This window comes from Antedon mediterranea, chromosome 10, assembly GCF_964355755.1.
Source record: "Antedon mediterranea chromosome 10, ecAntMedi1.1, whole genome shotgun sequence".
NCBI lineage: Eukaryota > Metazoa > Echinodermata > Crinoidea > Comatulida > Antedonidae > Antedon > Antedon mediterranea.
In genome coordinates this window covers 7,848,908-7,868,555 of record NC_092679.1, presented here as the reverse complement: position 1 = coordinate 7,868,555, position 19,648 = coordinate 7,848,908, and the positions used below count along the sequence as shown (strand labels likewise).

Genomic DNA, 19,648 nt, shown 5'->3' with positions numbered 1-19,648 from the left:
TATATAATTTACATGAATTTAATGTTCTAGTTAAATGTGTTTTATTTATAAAAATACAACTTTTAAAATACTTTTCTATACAAGTTACAGAAGAAACAAAATTATGTCAATATCTTAGTTTGATCAAATAAAAAATAAATTTAAAAACACCTACAAGGGTTTTTACAGGCTAATAAATTATCCCACATGGCAAGAATATCATTTATGGAATTTTGTGCAGATAGTATCATTTCCGAGTTGCAACCATTGTCACAAAGGAAATCGGAGTTGTGAATATAATGAGGGCGCACTGCAGCCAGCCAAATACCGACAGAAATATCTTCTCCTTGATAGCAATGTAGGAAACTATAAAAAACAAATATTTTTTATTTTTTTTTTTAAATATTTCCTTGAAAAATAAAAGACACATATTAAAGAGTTGTAGGTGAATGAGTAAGTATAACATATTTAAATTTACAGTAGCGAAAGCATATGAAAGTGACCCAAAAGTTTTCCCATATCAAATATGCACTTATTCTCTATCAAATCACATTGGCAAGAAGATTCACATTCTTTTTGTAGCAGATTATTTTTAAAAGAAGTCATCTTATTTACCATTCATTATTTGCAATCCAGCTTATAAGATCTGATGAGAGAACGTTTCCAGAGCCACAAGCAAATGGTGGATATGTAAGCGAATTGTACTCAAAATCTGCCCACTTGCCATATTGATTCACCTTCCAATTTCTTCTAAAACTTCCCCACCAACTCCAACTTGCGTTCAGATTATATTCATCTAAAAACTAATCAACAAACTGCATTTATTAAAAGCATTACATGAGCCTGTACTGTAGTACCATAGACATCCTCGAAACAAGCCCACACTTCATAGTATGTGCAGTTATTTTCATTTCAATGAACCTATACAAGAAATAACCAATTAGATTTTGGTCCTCGAATGTAAGCCCACTCCCCATATTTGAAGTTATTTTCATCTCAATGAACATATACAGGAAATACTTTTGATTGATTGAAATATATATTTATACTGGGTAACCTCTTCAGTCAAAGACTGGTCTCCCAGAGGGCCCAGTTGGTGATCAGTGGCTGTGATGTACCAATACACCGGGGTAACCCCCTACTCGTCTCGAAAGATGTACTAGGTTCACACGAGCTAGTTGTGTACACTGGACCTACGGTTTATAGTCCTTATCCGAGAAGACTCGTTCTACCACCAGAACCATGGAGTGAGTGAGCCTCGAACCCCTGCCGATGTAATTACGGTTCCACTGTCTTAACCGCTCGGCCACTCACTCACCAATTACATTTTGGTCCTCAAATATAAGCCCACTCCCCATATGTGCAGTTATTTCATCTCAATGATTTAAATACAGAACCTCGGGCATAAGCCCACCTCTTAGACTAACTTGTCAAGGCTTATTCCAGGGCCAGTAAGTATAATAATTGAGTTTCCAATAACAAGGAAACCAACCTGTAAGTACTGTATAAAACTTGTTAGTATTCTCACCTTTATCAAAGTATAAGGATTAACAAAGGTATCATCATCTGCCTTCATGATATATTTAAATTGTATTGAGTTGGACACCCTGAAGAATAAGACAATAAGTCCAAAGTGTGATGTGCTCAAATAAGGTAGTGATAACATCATCATATCAATATAATATGGGCACATCACATAAAGTTTAATAGTGTAGACAGAGCTTTATTTTGTTTTTATTTACAAGCAGCAAATAGGTGATTTTTTACCATAACATGTCTATGTTGGATGAACTAAAACAACAAAAGTCCCTAATTACCATTTATAAAATTTCAAAAGCTTTGATGGAATATTGCTGTATACATCAATAACATCAACAAAGATTATATCGTTGTATTTATTCTGCTCTTCTTTCAGTAATTTTGATTCCTTAGAAAGTTCAGTGAGTCGCTCTAAATCCCGTTTTGACTTGTTCAAGTGCCATGAGTGAACCTGTTCAGAATCTAAAAAATGAAGATATAACGGAAAGAGCAGTAATATAATTGAACTGTATAAGCTACACACTTCTGCTTGTATGCAGTGGAAAACATGGTGAGTTCGTATATTTTAATAATAACACTAATTTTACTTCGCTCACCATCAAGTATATATAACATATTGCTGTTTGTAAGTTGATGATCACTTTCTTTCATGAAAGGTTCAAAAGAAGAATCACCGTTCTCCTTAATAATTCGGAGTCCCTTAAAAGAAAATAAATTATTTAATATGTTAGGGATGGACGAGTTTGATGAAAACAGTACTAGTTTACAAAAAATGTAAGGTAATCATTCCAAATGAATATTTAGTTATGAAAAAAACTGTTGAGGCTCTCGACTTTTCAATCGATTATGTACCTTTGTAATAGTTATTACATCTTCCTCTTGAACTGCCCCTTTCAAATGCTGCAATGGATCTATACTTTGCCAAACATTTTGTACATCAACACGAGTTATTAAAGATCCTTCAAAGCCCTGCAAAATATGAGAATAAAATTGAGTATACAACAGATTAGAAAGAAAAACAAACAATACTGCAGTATAAAGTTCTGTCTACACTATCAAACTAGTTTAACAAAATAAGTGTGATGTGCCCAATGGTAGTCAATGGTAGTGTGACGTCATTGTGTCCATTTATGGGCACATCACATTTTTTGTCACATAAAGTTTGATAGTTGTGGACAGAGCTTAAAACTGGTTTGAAACCACTTTTAAAAACAATACTCGAGTATGATTGGGTTAAAATAATTTTAGATTTAGATTAGATATACAGTACTCTGAATTAAATGAATACCTTACTTTTGGGTAGACCATTTGTTTTACAGTTTTAAAACGCCAAACACCAGATAACATCCCAGGATCATCAGCACTAAAGTTTACACTTACAAAAATCTCCTAAAGTAAGATAACGTTTAGATTAATTATAAGTTATTCATTGTATTGGTGAAGTTCCTAATCTGAAGTTCCTTTACCTTTATTATTTTGTTTAAAATTATTTCTTCCCTTTAATTTGTATATTTAGCAAGCACCATATATATGTATTAGTGTCTCCTCCGGCTGAAGCATTAGGGATCCTCAGATCAATACAAAAATAAATTGATCTTACCTGATGTGAGGCGTCATACACACTGACATTGTATATATTTTGATTTGATTGAATACAGCTATTTAATATTCCAAGCATTACAATAACAACATCATGATGAACCTAAAATAACCAATAATCATATTAATTACGCATTATCCCATATTATTGGTAATAATAATTTAAAAACTTTGACAAAATTGATTGGCTAGGTAGAAAATCTTACCCGGAAATCAAATCCAACATTCTGAAGCTCAATGGGGATGGTTTTCACCGAAATAGTGTCCTTAAAAACAAACATTTCATCTCGTAAATCTAAAAAAAAATTATAAATTCCATTAATTGTTTGCTAACAGAATTCAGTGTACAGTGCATTAGACAATTCAATTGTGTAGTAAATGGAAAAACAAATACAGGTAGTACCAACGAAAATTGCATTATTTTACAAAAATGTATTAATAAAACTATACTACCATACTATACAGTCACTTACTCCCTTTGTAGTCATAGTGTAAGTTCTGACAGGAATATGGGCTTATTCTGTCATCTTCATGAATATGACAACATTTGTTTCCAATGACAAATTTTACTTTAATTCTGAAAAGTAAAATATTATTATTAAAAAGTATAACATTACAAATGCATTTCTTATTATTGTAGCATTTAGTATTAAAATATATAGAAAAATGAATTATTTCTATTTCATCCTTTTATTATTTAGTTGTTATATATGAAATGTTTAAAGCAATACTTTTGTAATTACCAAAATGAACAGTCAATCTAAAGTAACCAAAATAATGTTCAGTAAAGTTTATATATGGAAATATTATAAACATTATTATAAAAATTGTAAATACCGGTCTTGAAGTTTTGCATTGGTGTATCCTACCCAAGTATTTCGCAATACATCTCGTCTAACAAAGTTTTCTCTGGCAGATAGTATTCCCACAACTAGTTCTTTTTCCTCATTTACTGTAAATGAATATTACAAATCAAGACTAACAAGTTGAACATACGGTGTACAGTAATCCTTTATTTACCTCCGCCAAATCAAGACTAACAAGTTGAACATACGGTGTTCAGTAATCCTTTATTTACCTCCGCCAAATCAAGACTCTAACAAGTTGAACATACGGTGTTCAGTAATCCTTTATTTACCTCCGCCAAATCAAGACTCTAACAAGTTGAACATACGGTGTTCAGTAATCCTTTATTTACCTCGGCCAAATCAAGACTCTAACAAGTTGAACATACAGTGTTCAGTAATCCTTTATTTACCTCCGCCAAATCAAGACTCTAACAAGTTGAACATACGGTGTTCAGTAATCCTTTATTTACCTCCGCCCGCCAAATCAAGACTCTAACAAGTTGAACATACGGTGTACAGTAATCCTTTATTTACCGCCGCCAAGGAGGTATGTAGTCTATCACGTGTGTTTGTCTGCTTGTTAGCAGGATTACTCAAAAATTTATTGCAAGATCTTTACCAAAATGAAAATATAGATGGCTGGTTACATTACACCAAATTCGCATACACATGGTTGTAGTGAAAGTAGCCTAATCACACACAGCATTAAGACACAACAAACTTTTTTTTTCGGTGAAATTTTACAGTAGGCAGAGGTATGCACTCTCGGAGTTTATGCCGATTGATCGTGACTCTACCTACTACAAAGTTAGTATGCGGCGCAGTTAGCACTGCAGTAATATAATGGAGATTTATTTATATAGGATAATAAAATATTCCCTAAATAAATATTATTATTATATAGGCCTAATTTATTCATTGTTGATTATCAGATCATATTTCTTGATTTTAAATAATAAATATTACCTTTAACATTAGAAAGAAAGAAAATGCCTATGAAGATACATAACATAGGAATGCACAGAAATTGGCTAATATAAACACACTTAAAAACCATAATCTGCACTGCAGTTCCCTACTACTTTAGAGCTAGGCCAGGCCACCAAGACGAGACGAATCTAGCTAGAGCCTAGAGAAGCTAAGGCTGGTGATCCTTCGCCTCCCACCACGTGTGATTTGTTTTTGTTTATACTACTTTATAGAGGGCGGACTCCATAAATCTCCTGTTATCATTTTGGAAGTTCCATAGCAACAGCAAACAGAGAGTGCTGTTTTTGTTTAGCTACAACCTGCACACCACGCTTAAATCATCAAATTATATATCTATTTTCATGTAAGTTAATTTATGAAGTCATTGTCTTCATATTGATGTGTTTTTTTACTTTACCAAGTTCATTGCAATGTTAGTCTTCTTGTAACCTAGCTAGGCCCTAGGCCTAGGCTGGATGTGAAGTATATAGCTAGCTTGTGGTCAACAGTGCCTCCTAGACTAGGCCTAGTATAAAGTCGAGGCATTCTCTAAAATAGGCCTCCTAGCTAGTAGTAAGTGTATAGGCCTAGCTAGGTAGCTAGGATTCTCCATGTCAATCTAATGTATTATTTTATAAAGCAATTTATGAGAATTTACTAATAAGTAATAAAATCGACAATGCCAAACAAATCAATTAAAAATAAATAAAAAGATGTTTAATTTTATTTAGTTTATTTTATTCGCCTACTTTTGGCCACAACATACATTTTATTAATGATTTTTCTGTTTCTCCTACTATCTAGAAAAGAGGCCGACATGTCTACCGAACCGCCGATTATTGATGGCTCATCAGCTGATGCCCAAAATGCAAATAACAACGGGAGTTTTTCACAAACTAAACAGAGTGTCAAAAGTGGTGGAACAAGAAAATCGCTACCTTCTCCTTTAACAAGCGCCAAAAACAATTCAGCTGCAGATAGTCGTAACATGAGGCGGATAATTGCAGAAGATCCAAATTGGTCATTGGCTACAGTTCCTCTGCTAACGGAACTTTGTGTGAAGCATATTGTTGATAACTTTGCAGGTAATTTTGTATAAATTTATACTAAAAATACTGAGAAGCACCAACATTTAAAAAATCTTTCTCTAACTTTAAATTAAATTATTACTAAAACTACTCATCATTCTTTCCACAGAACATCCAAAGCTGAATGAGCTGTTGCCAAAATACAAAGACAAAGTTCTGGAAAAGATTTCAACCAACCTACCATTATCAGTAGTTTCCCACCTAGTGTGTGATGAAGGCTACTGGCAAAGAAGATGTAAAGCAACATGGAATGTATGTGATGTATCCAAGTATCAACACAACTGGAAAAGAATGTTCTTTGAGAGACATATTGAATATATTATAGAACATTTTGTACCTGAGACTACAGAAGAAACACAACTGAATAACACTCTTCCTCTTGCTAGTCCATATATCTGGAAACTTGACTTAAAACAGTTGCTTCCTCCAGTCAAAGAGGAACCGAACAAAATCCCAGATGATGTCTCAGATGTAGGAAGTGAATCTGGGTTAGACACACCCTCTATGGACCATTTTGAGTTCAGCACAGTCTTTGACAAACTGCCACATTTACAAGAGTTTAGTATCACTTATGGAGTACGAGATTGCGGTATGAACTTTGAGTGGAACCTGTTTATGTTTACCAATCGTGATTGTCTCTTATTGTCTAAGTGTATTAAGAAATGTCGAACACTTAAAGTGTTTAAGTTACACAGAAGTAAAGTAGATGATGATAAGACGCGTGTTCTAATTGCACATATCCTTGACCATCCAAGCCTATCAGAGCTGGACCTATCTCACAACATGATTGCAGACAGCGGAGCGAGAGCCATTGGAAAGTTTATCAATGGACGTTGTAAACTTACTAAATTAAATTTGAGTAACAATAAGATTCGGGCCAATGGTGCTGCAGCAATAGGGCATGCGCTTTCCAAGAATACTACTCTTAAACTATTGGATATGAAGTTAAACAGGATTGGAGATGACGGTAATGAATACTAATTTATTTAAGTAGGCTAAATGTTATTACTCGTATAATGTTACTTCAGTTAAACAGAATGCAACACATTTATCTACATTTTCAACTATAATGTCAGTTTTTTTTTATTTTAAAGGTGGTCAGGCAATCTGTCAAACATTGACTAAGAACACAACATTAGAGAACTTAAATCTTGGTAGTAATGAGCTTAGTGAACCAACAGCAGCAGTACTTGCTCAAATTGTCATCCATAATACAACCTTAAAATATATTGACTTGTCATGCAACAGGCTAGGACCAGTAAGTATTGTTAATCTAGATTCTACACCGTGATTTTTAGTAGATACTTGCATGCAAGGTTTTCTGTTGTTATACACAAACATTTTCAAATTGAGTGACAATTCATTATATCTCGTCAGTTTTCATTATAATGTATATTTACTTTTTCTTAATAGGATGGTGGCAAGCAAATACAGGAAGGTTTAGAAGAAAACACGACCTTACTTCACATTGACCTTCGGCTGACAGAGGTCGGTCAGGAGAGTGAATACTCCATCAACCAAATGCTCAAGCGAAACCAAGAAATGCACCGTGAATTGAAAGTTCAGAAAGAACAAAACTAGATTGTTAACACTATAAATAAAAAAAAAGCATTTACCACAAAAGTTGAATTATAAAAAAAACAATTTTTTATTAAATTATATGTATTAATTTATGGAAAGAAATTTGTTGGAATCATGATTAATGTAAACAATTAAATTACTGTACTAACATCTCCCTCCCACACCGTTTAGTTGAGTTTTTGTAAATTCAAGTTTCAGTGAGCTAGGAACAGATTCTTGGTACTGTATCATAGGCAAATTCTGTAATACAGTTACATGTGATGGCTGTACCAAGTCAACTCGGCCTCAGGTCAACTCGGCCAAAAACTAATCGGTCAACTCGGCCACAATAAAGTATGGAACGCAAAAAGTGCTTAATATTATTTTGAGTCTTACTATCCACGCTTTAAAAAAAATGAAGAAATAAAAAAAATAATATAATTAAATAATATATAAAAAAATGAACTCATTGCCGATATGAATATAAGTACCCGCGTGTTACAAAAACAGTGCAGGTACCTATCGTTTTTGTCCATGATTTGCGTTTTAAAAAAAGGGGAAAACACGTAGCAGTTGTAGATATCGAAAAAGCTGCCAAAGGCGCTGGGAGGCGCAGCTACGAATTGTTTTCAATTGTGCAATTTGAAATTTTATTAAACGTAAATAAAGGAAAGTTGGTGAAATCATTCCTATTTTTTTTGCTAAATATATTATTGTCTAAATATTAATATTCATTAAAAGTCAGAATTATTTATAGTTAAAAAATTGTGAAGAAATATTATTTTATCAATCCCCTTCATTTGCACTTTTTGCGTTCCATATTTTAACGGGGCCGAGTTGACGTGAGGCCGAGTTGACTTGGGGCCGACTTGACTTGGGGCCGACTTGACTTTGGCCGAGACGGTTTAGGGCCGACTTGGATCGAAATCATCATGGGCCATAAACCTAGCCTTAAAATGAGGCACTGGATGTGATACATTATGTGAAACTGTATTACATCATATGTGGAGATGTGAACCTTGAAGTTTACACTCTAGTGACCAAGATTAATGTATAACATTGTATACAAACATATCCATGTTAAGTTTACACTCTAGTGACCAAGATTATTGTAGAACACTGAATACAAACATATCTATGTTAGTCAATAATGGATTTATTCTTTGCTATGTAGTGCTGCAATAAATACACAACAACTTTTGTATTGATTACAGAAATTTATTTGCATAAAGTCAGTTGGAATTGAAAATACCCATGATACAAATGGTTATGAAAAATATTTCATAAAGTAATGGCTGAGAAATGTATTTCAAGATAATTGTAATGTCTATTTCTACTACTAGATTAGTTCAAGATTTAGTTTAAGTACACAAAGATATTATGTGCGATATTAAAATTACTTTTGATTTGCAAAATCAGGTGTCCAAATGATTTAAATGTGTTAATACGGTTTTTGCTTAATCTACTTTCACATTTAGTGTATCATACAGTCAGTACCTGTTGAGTATGTGTAAGGTTTTAATCCAAACCAAAGCTTTGTGATCTTAACAGGAATGTTTCTTTTCATAGATAGTCTACTAAACCCAGTTTCCTATCTAGTTTTCTTTTCCTACTGTAAATTAGTTTACTACATCAGTGGCTATACCTTCCTGAGAGCCAATGTTAACTTTGTGTTTAAATAAAAATTTCTTAAATTTTTCAAGTTTGTATTTTGTACAATAGTAAATCATTTATCAATATTTTACATTCTAAGTAAAAAAATATACTGTATGTAGTTGCATGCATCATGGTACATACATTTTGCTTGTATTTAATTTTGCTGAATCAGTGGTATACCTGAAAAGAAAACAAAATCACAATTAATATCATAACCATGGTTTTGGGATTAAGAAGGCAGTGCTGATATACACAAGAAAACACAACAGTGACAGGAATATAAGCAACTGGAACTAACAAAGATACAGTACAACAGACAACACAGCAGAATTATGTAATGACAACAAATAGGATATTATAACCACCACAATGAAAAATGTAAATACCATCATCAAAAGTTCACAAACTCTCTGAAGAAGCTGAAGGAGTAAGTTCTCCAGCTATTGTTGCGGATAACTCACTGTTGCTGCCATCTTGCTGGTCTGACATCACACCACTTTCCAACGATACATTATCGTTATTCAATGTTGTACCATCTTCTGAATCAAGTATTGCCACATTGCAATCATTCATTTGTAGACTATTATTAGAATTTGGCAATTCATTAAGTTCTGATGAGGTTTCCATCAGAGGACCGGCAGTTACGGATTGTTGTTGACTTTCTCTCCTGCGTCTCTGCCGTGAAGGAACCCTGCTTGACCTGGGAATAGGTGGTGCATTTAATGTAGGGTTATTGTCAAGTCTTTGTTGAGACTGAACTGGTTGTTGGTTATGCGTCATACTTGCAGGGCGTGGTGGCAATTCTGGTGGACGTTCATCGTTATTTTCAGCTGTTTGTAGTGAAGATACATCATTACCTGGTTGTTGAACACCTGCAGTGGCTTCTTCATATGATGGCAACGGCACTTCCATATTTGCGGTCAACGACAACAAATGGGAGTTATGGCGTTCACGCATACGAGCAACACGTGTTGCTATGGATGACGAGTGATATCGACAGCGTGGTCGTCTACGCCTTTGGGTACAACATTCACGAATTGACAAAATGATGGTGACGGTTAGTATACCCATGATAGATCCTGAAATCGCTACAACAATTGTAAAAGTTTCATTGGTCAACATATGCTGTCCACCGTCAGCTGTATCAGGAGATTCTGTAACGAATTACAAAAATGAAAGAATGATGATAAAAAAAAGAATGATAATAGGAGACCAGAAAAATAGTAAAAGCCTAACCCTTGCATAAATTAAAGTATGTATAATAATAACATATTAAAAGTACTATTAAGTTCAAGCTATTCACTCAGCATCTAATAGCAATGCAAAATATTTACTTGTTTATCATATGTAAAATAAGTAAATAGAGCAAGATAGCCAAAGATAAACATCTGATGCATGTACCCTGCATGCACCTTTTACCTCCTTATGTGCCATCTCATTGCCCTGATACACATTAACATACCTAATTGACACACAGGCGCCACAGTGTTCCATGTACCATCTGTTTGACATGATATTTCCTTGTTTCCTATCAATATGTAATCAGTATTACAATAAAATTTGAGTGTCACCGTCGGGATGAACACTTCTTGACAACATCTATCACCGTTAGCTGGTGTACCAGGATCTGGACAATAATCTGCAAAAATAAACAAAACATTATAATAAGTGTTTTTATTTACCAATGTTATTAATAACATTCTGGGAATGTCAACATCAGCAATGGAGGAAAACAAGCTGATTCTTGGTATTGTATGTTTAGTATCATTGGTAAATTCGCATGTGTTTCTATATCATAGACTCTAATCCTTAACCTAACCTTCCATAATACATTATCACATGTGATGCACATGAGAAGCTGTATTATGGAATTTGCCTATTACACGGTAAAAATATTGTCATACATGAGAGAATTCGATAGAAGAAAATTTGTGTAATAATAATGCAAATAAACTGACAACAATAGTTAATTCATTGTAAACTTACATTGAGGGGCACAAGTTGTTAGACCAGTACCGGTCCAGTTGCCCACATCGCATGTTATAACAGCATTTCCCACTAGATAAAAACCTTCTTGGCATGCATATGTGACCTTGTCTGATGTAGAATACAATTCAAAATTAGGCTTGTATGTGCTATGTGGAACTGTTGGAGGATGACCACACTTTATACCTGAAAAATAACAATAATATGAATTGAATTATCTTTTTGTTGTTTTAGATTTTAAGGGCATCTTCCAGCAATGGGAAAATATGAGGTAAAAGATCTATACTTACTACATGTAGGGTAGCTTCCTTCCCATTGTCCATCTATACAAAACAATGCATTGCTACCAGTCATTGTATAGCCATTTATGCAAGTGTAAGTGACTCTGGTATCGAGGTAGTAATAACCGTTATCAGGTGAAGGTTCCCTACCAAAATGCCTATAAGCATTAGTTACATTCTCTGGTTCTAAACATCCTTTAATCACTTCTAAAAGAACAAATATATGTATATGTGATTGAAAATGTTCATCTGGTTTGTAGGTATAAGTATATTGAAAATATTCTTTTTTCCAAACCAATAATTAGTAAAAACTAACCTTGACAGTTTCTGAAGAAGCTGTCCGATCAGGACAGCGAAACTGTCAAGGTTAGTTTTTACTAATTATTGGTTTGGAAAAAAGAATATTTTCAATATATATGTATATGTATTACACTTATTTATTTATCTATTGATCTAAAACTGTAATACAGTATATACAATTCCATAACTATTTAAATATTATTCCTATTGAATGAAATACTAATTGTGCAGACATTCAACATAATAGTAGTTTTCATGCAAATAACATGTTTGTGTATAGTGTGCTACCTTTTTCACAGTTGACACCAAAGTAATCGCCTCTACAATGACAAAGATATGCACCTTCTGTATTGATGCAGAATCCTCCATGTTGACAAATGTTGTTAGAAGAACATTCATTGCTGTCTGTAAGAATTCAATAATTATTTGCCTTTAAAATTGTTAGTGTACAAATCTGTCTACTACTACGACTAGATACTTAGGGTACAATAAAAATATAATGTACAATATTTGGGGGTTAATAACAACAGGCATTCCATTTTGCACAACTCATTTCCTAAACATGTTAAGGTTTATGTGACGGTAGATATTACTTGTCCATCATCTCTTGTACCAATAGTCTATTAAGGCGATATTGCACTGTTTTTGTATATTTAGATACTTAGATCTACACAATTTCTATGTAATTTATATTGACATATTGTACTATCATTGTTTCCACTTTTTCACAATCTTTACCAATTAAATAATTATTTATTTACCAAATGATGGGATTTATTATCCTAAACATAATGATAGGTACTGTACCTTGACATTGTGCCCATGTATAGGACCACATGCCATTATCTCCACAATGATTAACACTTTCTCCATTTGTTGACGGTTCATAACCAGTATCACAAGTTAATTCAGCTTTAGTATTAGGATTGTAATGAACTTGAGATCCAGGTACTGTTGTTCCAGATATTTTACCATTGGGAATATTTGGCTCTTGACAATATATAGTTGCTGAAAAAATAAGCATGTACCAATTAGTGTAAAGTATCAATAATATCTGAGTAGACAGAAGTAAGTGGGTCCTTAAAATGTTATAGTGCCATCCACACACGCACAATTCAGCACAGTTACCGTGGGCTGCAAGACACAGGTTATTGACCCACATTTACAATAGTCAAGACTATTTCATTGGCATGTTATGTAACAATGATGACTACTGTATTGTACAGTAGCTTGAAACTTACGAATACACTCTGGAATTTGTGGTAACCACTGATTTTCATTGTCACAAATGATCTTTTTTGCCCCTTTAGAGATATAGTTATCATCACAGTAGTAATGAATGATAGTATTCATTTTTAAATAGCCTTGAATCGGTGGTGGCTCACGACTTCCATTGTCAATAGGACCTGGATCAAGGCAGCCTGAAAATAAAAGAAAACATTTTTGTTTTCTCAAGATAAAGTCTTACAATATTACAGAATCATCACTTTCTGTTTTAAGAATAAACAATATATTTTGTTATACTACAGTACAGTAAAGCTCTGTCTACACTATCAAACTAGTCTGACAAAAAAAGTGTGATGTGCCCAAATATGGTAGTGATATGTCCAAATATGGTAGTGATATGACTTCATGTCCATATAATGTAGATGTAACTTATCAAACAGTGTAACTTACCTTTAGAAGGTGTTGTGAGACTCTTTACCAGCTGAATCCCAACCAGCAAACATAGTAATTTACACACATTTACATTCATAGTGATTCGTCACAATACCTATAAATTAAACTACTAAAATTTAGTAAAGAAAAGATAGTAAGACACACACAGAAACTAGGCCTATAGAAACAAATTTATAGAAAAAAATTGGAATATTTAATTTTGTCCGAGTCAACTAAAAAGAATGCTCTGAACAATAGTCAAAATTTATTTTAAAAATAATTTTTATTAATTTGTTTTAATCATATTGAAATTAGTTATATTAAGCCTAGGCCTAATTACAAAATAATTAATAGGATCTTATTAATGGAATTCTCTGCCTGAATATGTAATACAAGCCTCTTCAGTGAACATGTCACGATAAATATGGTCCGGGGCCAAAATCGGTCCGGCCGGACCAGTTTTGGCTCTAAAATTGTGGCCAAAAGCAGTCCGCCACTGCCAAAATCGGTCCGGGCTTTTCTTCTGTCGATTTTAATTGAATTACTAGGCCTATGATGCTGTTTTAAGTTGTTTATGGCTAGAAAAATATCCCATGATATATATTAGTAAGTTATCTTGTCGGATAAATACTATAAATAAATGTATTTTATCTAAAAACATGACTTAGGTGTTCACTCATATTTCGGCCTGCCACACCCTCACATGAACGGGTATGAGACGCTGATATTGCCAGCTAGATTTTATTTATGATTGAGGCCTTTTTCCTTCCTCAGCCTAATCAATATTGGATAATTGTTTTATAATAATTGTATTGAATTGATATATTGATTGATTAACCATAAATAATTAATAAATTAAATTGTTTTTAACATCCATCATGGGGAAACGAAGATGTTAAAAATGAAAAAATGGATTAAAAACAGGCAGAGATACATATTGTATACAAAAAGCTTAACAATTAGTATTAATTATTGATGAGTTACTACTAATAATGATAATAAAAAAAACAGGCTTAATTTATAATATTAAAATAACAAATAAATCCCCGTAGTTTTCAATAATGACTAATCATGGCCTTTTTTTTAATGATATATACATTATGACTCATTTTGCGCACCATATATTTGTAAGACCGGACCATATTTGGCGGCCAAAAACAGTCCTACTGCCCGGACCGATTTTATCCAGGCCGGACCAGTTTTGGCGGCCAAAATTGGTCCGGCCGGACAGGTTTTGGCAGCCATAAATGGTCCCCCGGACTGATTTTGGCAGCCAAAACTGGTCCGCCGGACCGATTTTGGCCCGGACCGATTTTGGCCCGGACTGATTTTGGTGTGACAAACATCTTTAAGTCTAGACTTGACAACTATTTTCGGCTAGAAATGGAATCTAATAGGCACTAGCCTAAACTATTTCCATCAAACTTTAAGTGTAAGTGTAATAGGCTATTATTATTATTATTAATTAATAATAGGCCCTAATTTGATTAAAAAAATTGTCACTCGCTCGGCACCCTCACTCCACGTATGTTTCCTAGAGAATTTCGCTATTGACGCATGCGCATTAACGCGCCGTTTAAAAACCACGCGCACTTGTTTATTTTGCGTAACGGTCGATTACATTTTGATCAACAAATGCCCTAGCATTTTTCATAGCCTTTCTATAAATATTTGACCTTAAAACAATTTATTTATTTTCCTTTATACTTTTTTAATCAAAATATCTAAAAATACAAAGAAAAAACAAAGCGGAATATAGCTATTATTTATCTTACTTTCAGTCTCAATTGTACTAAAATTTTAAACCAAAAATCGTACAATTTTTAAACTTTTATAAAAAAAATTCCGAAGTTTTTTGTGAGGTCAGGTATTCTCATACATATTCATGAGTAATTGAGCTAATCATGTGGTTTAAAGGTTTTAGAGCAACAATTGACGGTGTGGAGGTGTGATGGAACAAAAAACGAGGAAATTTCACTATTTTCCCTCTAAAATACAGTTTTTATTGAGTATGTTAGCGATCAACCGAACACACTCATGTATGTTAAATGCTACCATGCCAGGTAATGTTCATCACATATCTTAAAATATCCCGACTAGGCCTAGATTCGAAGGCCTAGGCCTACATACAAGTTTTAAAAGACTGGAGTTTGGGGATATATCCACCCCATGCGAGGCACATCGTTAGGTGTTTCGTGGAATGTGTTCCGAATTATACACATTTTCATAATTTAGTGTTTGTTATAGCTTAAATTGTTTAAGAACTAATGTTTTGCAGTATATATTTATAGTTCAGTAATGTTAATATTGTTTTTATATCGTTTAAATTGTTATCACCTTATTTCAGCTCCTTAATCATCACACTGACCTCCCCATCTTTAATAATAGTATTATCCACTTGTTGTATAAGTAACGCTAGGTTTGGGTTATTCCATTTTGGTAACAGGCAACATTTTATTTTAAACATTGTAGGCCTACAGTATTTTTATTTTATAATTATGCATAACATTAATATGTATTATTTGCAATTGTATTACCAATAAATTACACATAACACTGTTTTTATTTTTTATTATATTTTTTTTAAAGGTATGTCTGGAGTCGGATGAAATGTGTATTAACTATTATTGCATGAGGCAATTTTTCCGAATGATCAGAAAATATGGTACAGTTGACTAGTCCAGCTGTTGAAGAAGCACTGTCAAGTGGTAAATGGAATAGACCCAATAGCAGAAGATTATACACTATTAATGATGTTATAATATAAAATTTATATTGGAATTGTTATGATGTATCTCTCATATGATTTTAATTTGTGATGAGAAGAATAGTTAATTAAGATTACTATCAATAAATATTGTCATTGTTTTTAGTAATGAATTTTAATATCTTACAGTATTAACAATATTAATCTATTAAAATTTATTAAATATATATTATTTATTATAATTATAAAATGGGCAGTATATAACAGGAGGCAATTGTATATTTGATCTGGTCAAGTATGATTTTTTACTCCACATGTTCTGCATACTGAAATAGGTTTTTTATATGGTTGTCCATTCTGAAATAAACAAAATCATATCATTTATTTTTATAAAATTAGTGTAAATGAAACTTTTAAATGCCTACTACAGACCTATAAAATTGAAAACATTTATTACTATACTGTATTTACAATTTATTATTTAAAAGTGTGAATACATACAAATATTGGAGGTATATTTCTATGTACATAGGGCCAGGTCTTACAGATAAAATAAGAAGTAATAATAGAAATAATATATTGTATGTTTATATAATAAACATACATAACTTACTATCTTGCATAATTTCATTATTGAGATGCACAGCCAGGCAATTTAATTAATAAAGTACAGTATTAATATGATGATACTGTATGTATTTATTGTATTAGGCCTAGCCGCCAGCGCGCCGCGCGTCTAATAGCCTAGACGCGCCTATTCTTTAACACAGGCATGTCTATTTTGCTGTGTAAAATAGCCTAAATTCAATCAAATTATACTCCCGTGAAATAATTGTTGCTCTCTCGTGTTAATTACAATTAGATGCAATACTATTTAAACAAGATGATATACCACGCTGCATAGTTTGAAAAACTTCGAATTAATTGTAATTTAACATTTTAGATGACTCATTTTACTTCCGAAATTTTTGAAACGAGAATGTTCATTTTGCTGGTTTGCATAGCAATGTTTGAAATGTCATAGTACTTAAAATATTATATAAACATTTTTAAAATCTACATATGTTTTAAGAAAATAAGTTTAAGAATAAAAGAAGTTTAATGTTTGATATCATTGAGGAGTTTTTTTTACTTATTTTACGTCTTTTATATGTATGGAACGATCGTCTTTCAGCGTCGCGTGTCGAAAACATTTTGTGTGAAAACTTTCAATTAACACGCTTCGCTGCTTCGACGCCCTCTAGAGTTTTACCTTGCCAGTAAACATTCCATATTTGCATTACGGCGAACATACGTGACTCAGTCTCAGAGTCTTACTTTACACTAATATTAATAATATGGTAGGCCGGATCTCTCACTATCTATGTTTCTCGACTAAAAAATCAGTTTGATTTGCAATATTGCTAAACAAAATTTTAAAATGAAAATTTTCCATGTACTACTACTAGGCCTATACTACTAGGAACTATTCTACACAGTATAGGCCTTCAACTTTCCGGCTAGCTAGGCCTCCTAGGCCTAGTCCACTCAGTCTCAACGTAAGAGGAGAATGAGAGTAGGAAACCAACCTAAAAAACAGGTTGAGTTAGACTATTCATGTTTATTTAAACTTTTTCATAATACAACGTGCTTACAATTATTACTTAAACATTAAAAAATTACCAGTTTTAAGCCGTTATTATAAGTAAAACATTCGCACTTTATTGCTTCGTCGTTTACGGCGATTAGGCTATGAAGGAGGAGAGTCGAGCGATCTATGACGTCATTATTTGTTGACATCATCATTCATATCCATCATTCATCATTTCGCAGGTATATAAAATATACCAAATTGGCTAGTTGAGAATTCTCAACTATTACCGCAGTACGCCTGTACGACGAAGCCTACAGGTATAATGGGATAGGCTGATTTCCTTGTTAACTTAAGGGGTCATTTATGATTTATGATTATGGTAGTAAAGGAAATTTACTGGAATCCTATTGGATGGTAAGGTGGTAGTAGGACCATGTCCATCCCATTGCAGTAATAAAGTTGAGCCACCTGCGACCATTACAATGTCCCACCATGCTAATGTAGGAGTGGGGAAATGTTATGCTTACTACTGTTTCTTTTAATAATTTAGTACAATTAATAAGAATAAAGAATACACTTAACAATATACAACAAATAACATTAATGTATGATCCCGTTTAACACTGTTCTCAACTATAGTCATTTTGGTATACTTGAGCACAGTGATAAAGAATAGGATAAACTTAACAATATACAACAAAAAACATTAATGTACGATCCCGTTTAACACTGTTCTCAACTATAGTCATTTTGGTATACTTGAGAACACTGATAAAGAATAGGATAAACTTAACCATATACAACAAAAAACATTAATGTACCATCCCGTTTAACACTGTTCTCAACTATAGTCATTTTGGTATACTTGAGAACAGTGATAAAGAATAGGATAAACTTAACAATATACAACAAAAAACGTACATTAATGTACGATCCCGTTTAACACTGTTCTCAACTATAGTCATTTTGGTATACTTGAGCACAGTGATAAAGAATAGGATAAACTTAATAATATACAACAAATAACATTAATGTACGATCCAGTTTAACACTGTTCTCAACTATAGTCATTTTGGTATACTTGAGAACAGTGATAAAGAATAGGATAAACTTAACAATATACAACAAAAAACGTACATTAATGTACGATCCCGTTTAACACTGTTCTCAACTATAGTCATTTTGGTATACTTGAGCACAGTGATAAAGAATAGGATAAACTTAATAATATACAACAAATAACATTAATGTACGATCCAGTTTAACACTGTTCTCAACTATAGTCATTTGGGTATACTTGAGAACAGTGATAAAGAATAGGATAAACTTAACAATATACAACAAAAAACGTACATTAATGTACGATCCCGTTTAACACTGTTCTCAACTATAGTCATTTTGGTATACTTGAGCACAATATACAACAAAAAAACATTAATGTACACGATTCTGTTTAACACTGTTCTCAACTATAGTCATTTTCATATACTTGAGCACAGTGATAATATGAAAAACATAATAACACTATAATATTTGTAGATGAATGACGCGGACACGTACATATGTTCATAAGTAATTGATATAAATTGACTTTTAAAAGTGGAATTAACACAAATGATTGTAGATAGATATGACGTGAATTGCACGTACATTATGTTGATGAGTAGTATATTTATATAAATCGACTTTGAAAAGTGAAATAACACTAATATTTGTAGATGAATATGACGTAGACACGATTTACATATGTTGATGAGTATATTGATAGAAATCGACTTTTAAAAGTGAAATAACACTATTTGTAGATGAATATGACGTGGACACGTACGGTACATAATGTTGATGAGTATATTGATATAAATCGACTTTTAAAAGTGAAATAACACTATTGATTGTAGATGAAT

General features: G+C 32.8%; 3 protein-coding genes across 5 annotated transcripts; 1 reads left to right on the top strand and 2 right to left on the bottom strand.

The window, feature by feature from the left end:
- Positions 1-140: 140 nt before the first annotated feature.
- Positions 141-5,150, bottom strand: LOC140060061 (UDP-GalNAc:beta-1,3-N-acetylgalactosaminyltransferase 2-like). Its single transcript, XM_072106114.1, has 12 exons — positions 4,932-5,150; positions 3,955-4,069; positions 3,591-3,694; positions 3,324-3,412; positions 3,119-3,220; positions 2,812-2,907; positions 2,371-2,487; positions 2,115-2,217; positions 1,797-1,980; positions 1,508-1,586; positions 595-782; positions 141-345 (listed from the first exon to the last, which is right to left on the bottom strand). The coding sequence occupies exons 1-12, from the start codon at positions 5,020-5,022 to the stop codon at positions 141-143; spliced, it is 1,473 nt and encodes a 490-aa protein (XP_071962215.1). The 5' UTR covers positions 5,023-5,150.
- A 61-nt stretch (positions 5,151-5,211) lies between these two features.
- Positions 5,212-8,755, top strand: LOC140060062 (dynein regulatory complex subunit 5-like). Its single transcript, XM_072106115.1, has 5 exons — positions 5,212-5,298; positions 5,739-6,019; positions 6,132-6,989; positions 7,117-7,280; positions 7,436-8,755. The coding sequence occupies exons 2-5, from the start codon at positions 5,752-5,754 to the stop codon at positions 7,601-7,603; spliced, it is 1,458 nt and encodes a 485-aa protein (XP_071962216.1). The 5' UTR covers positions 5,212-5,298; positions 5,739-5,751; the 3' UTR covers positions 7,604-8,755.
- A 443-nt stretch (positions 8,756-9,198) lies between these two features.
- LOC140060059 (CUB and sushi domain-containing protein 3-like) lies at positions 9,199-17,915 on the bottom strand. 3 transcript variants are annotated; one of them, XM_072106107.1, is made up of 10 exons: positions 17,834-17,915; positions 13,483-13,579; positions 13,047-13,226; positions 12,613-12,813; positions 12,094-12,210; positions 11,515-11,712; positions 11,225-11,410; positions 10,701-10,877; positions 9,625-10,392; positions 9,199-9,418 (listed from the first exon to the last, which is right to left on the bottom strand). In XM_072106107.1, exons 2-9 carry the CDS (start codon positions 13,559-13,561, stop codon positions 9,638-9,640), a joined length of 1,893 nt encoding a protein of 630 aa, XP_071962208.1. In that variant the 5' UTR covers positions 13,562-13,579; positions 17,834-17,915; the 3' UTR covers positions 9,199-9,418; positions 9,625-9,637. The 3 variants fall into 3 exon arrangements, with proteins under 3 accessions (XP_071962208.1, XP_071962212.1, XP_071962211.1); XM_072106111.1 differs by having other exon boundaries at positions 9,700-10,392; XM_072106110.1 differs by having other exon boundaries at positions 13,483-13,591; positions 17,834-17,897.
- Between the last annotated feature and the right edge of the window lie 1,733 nt (positions 17,916-19,648).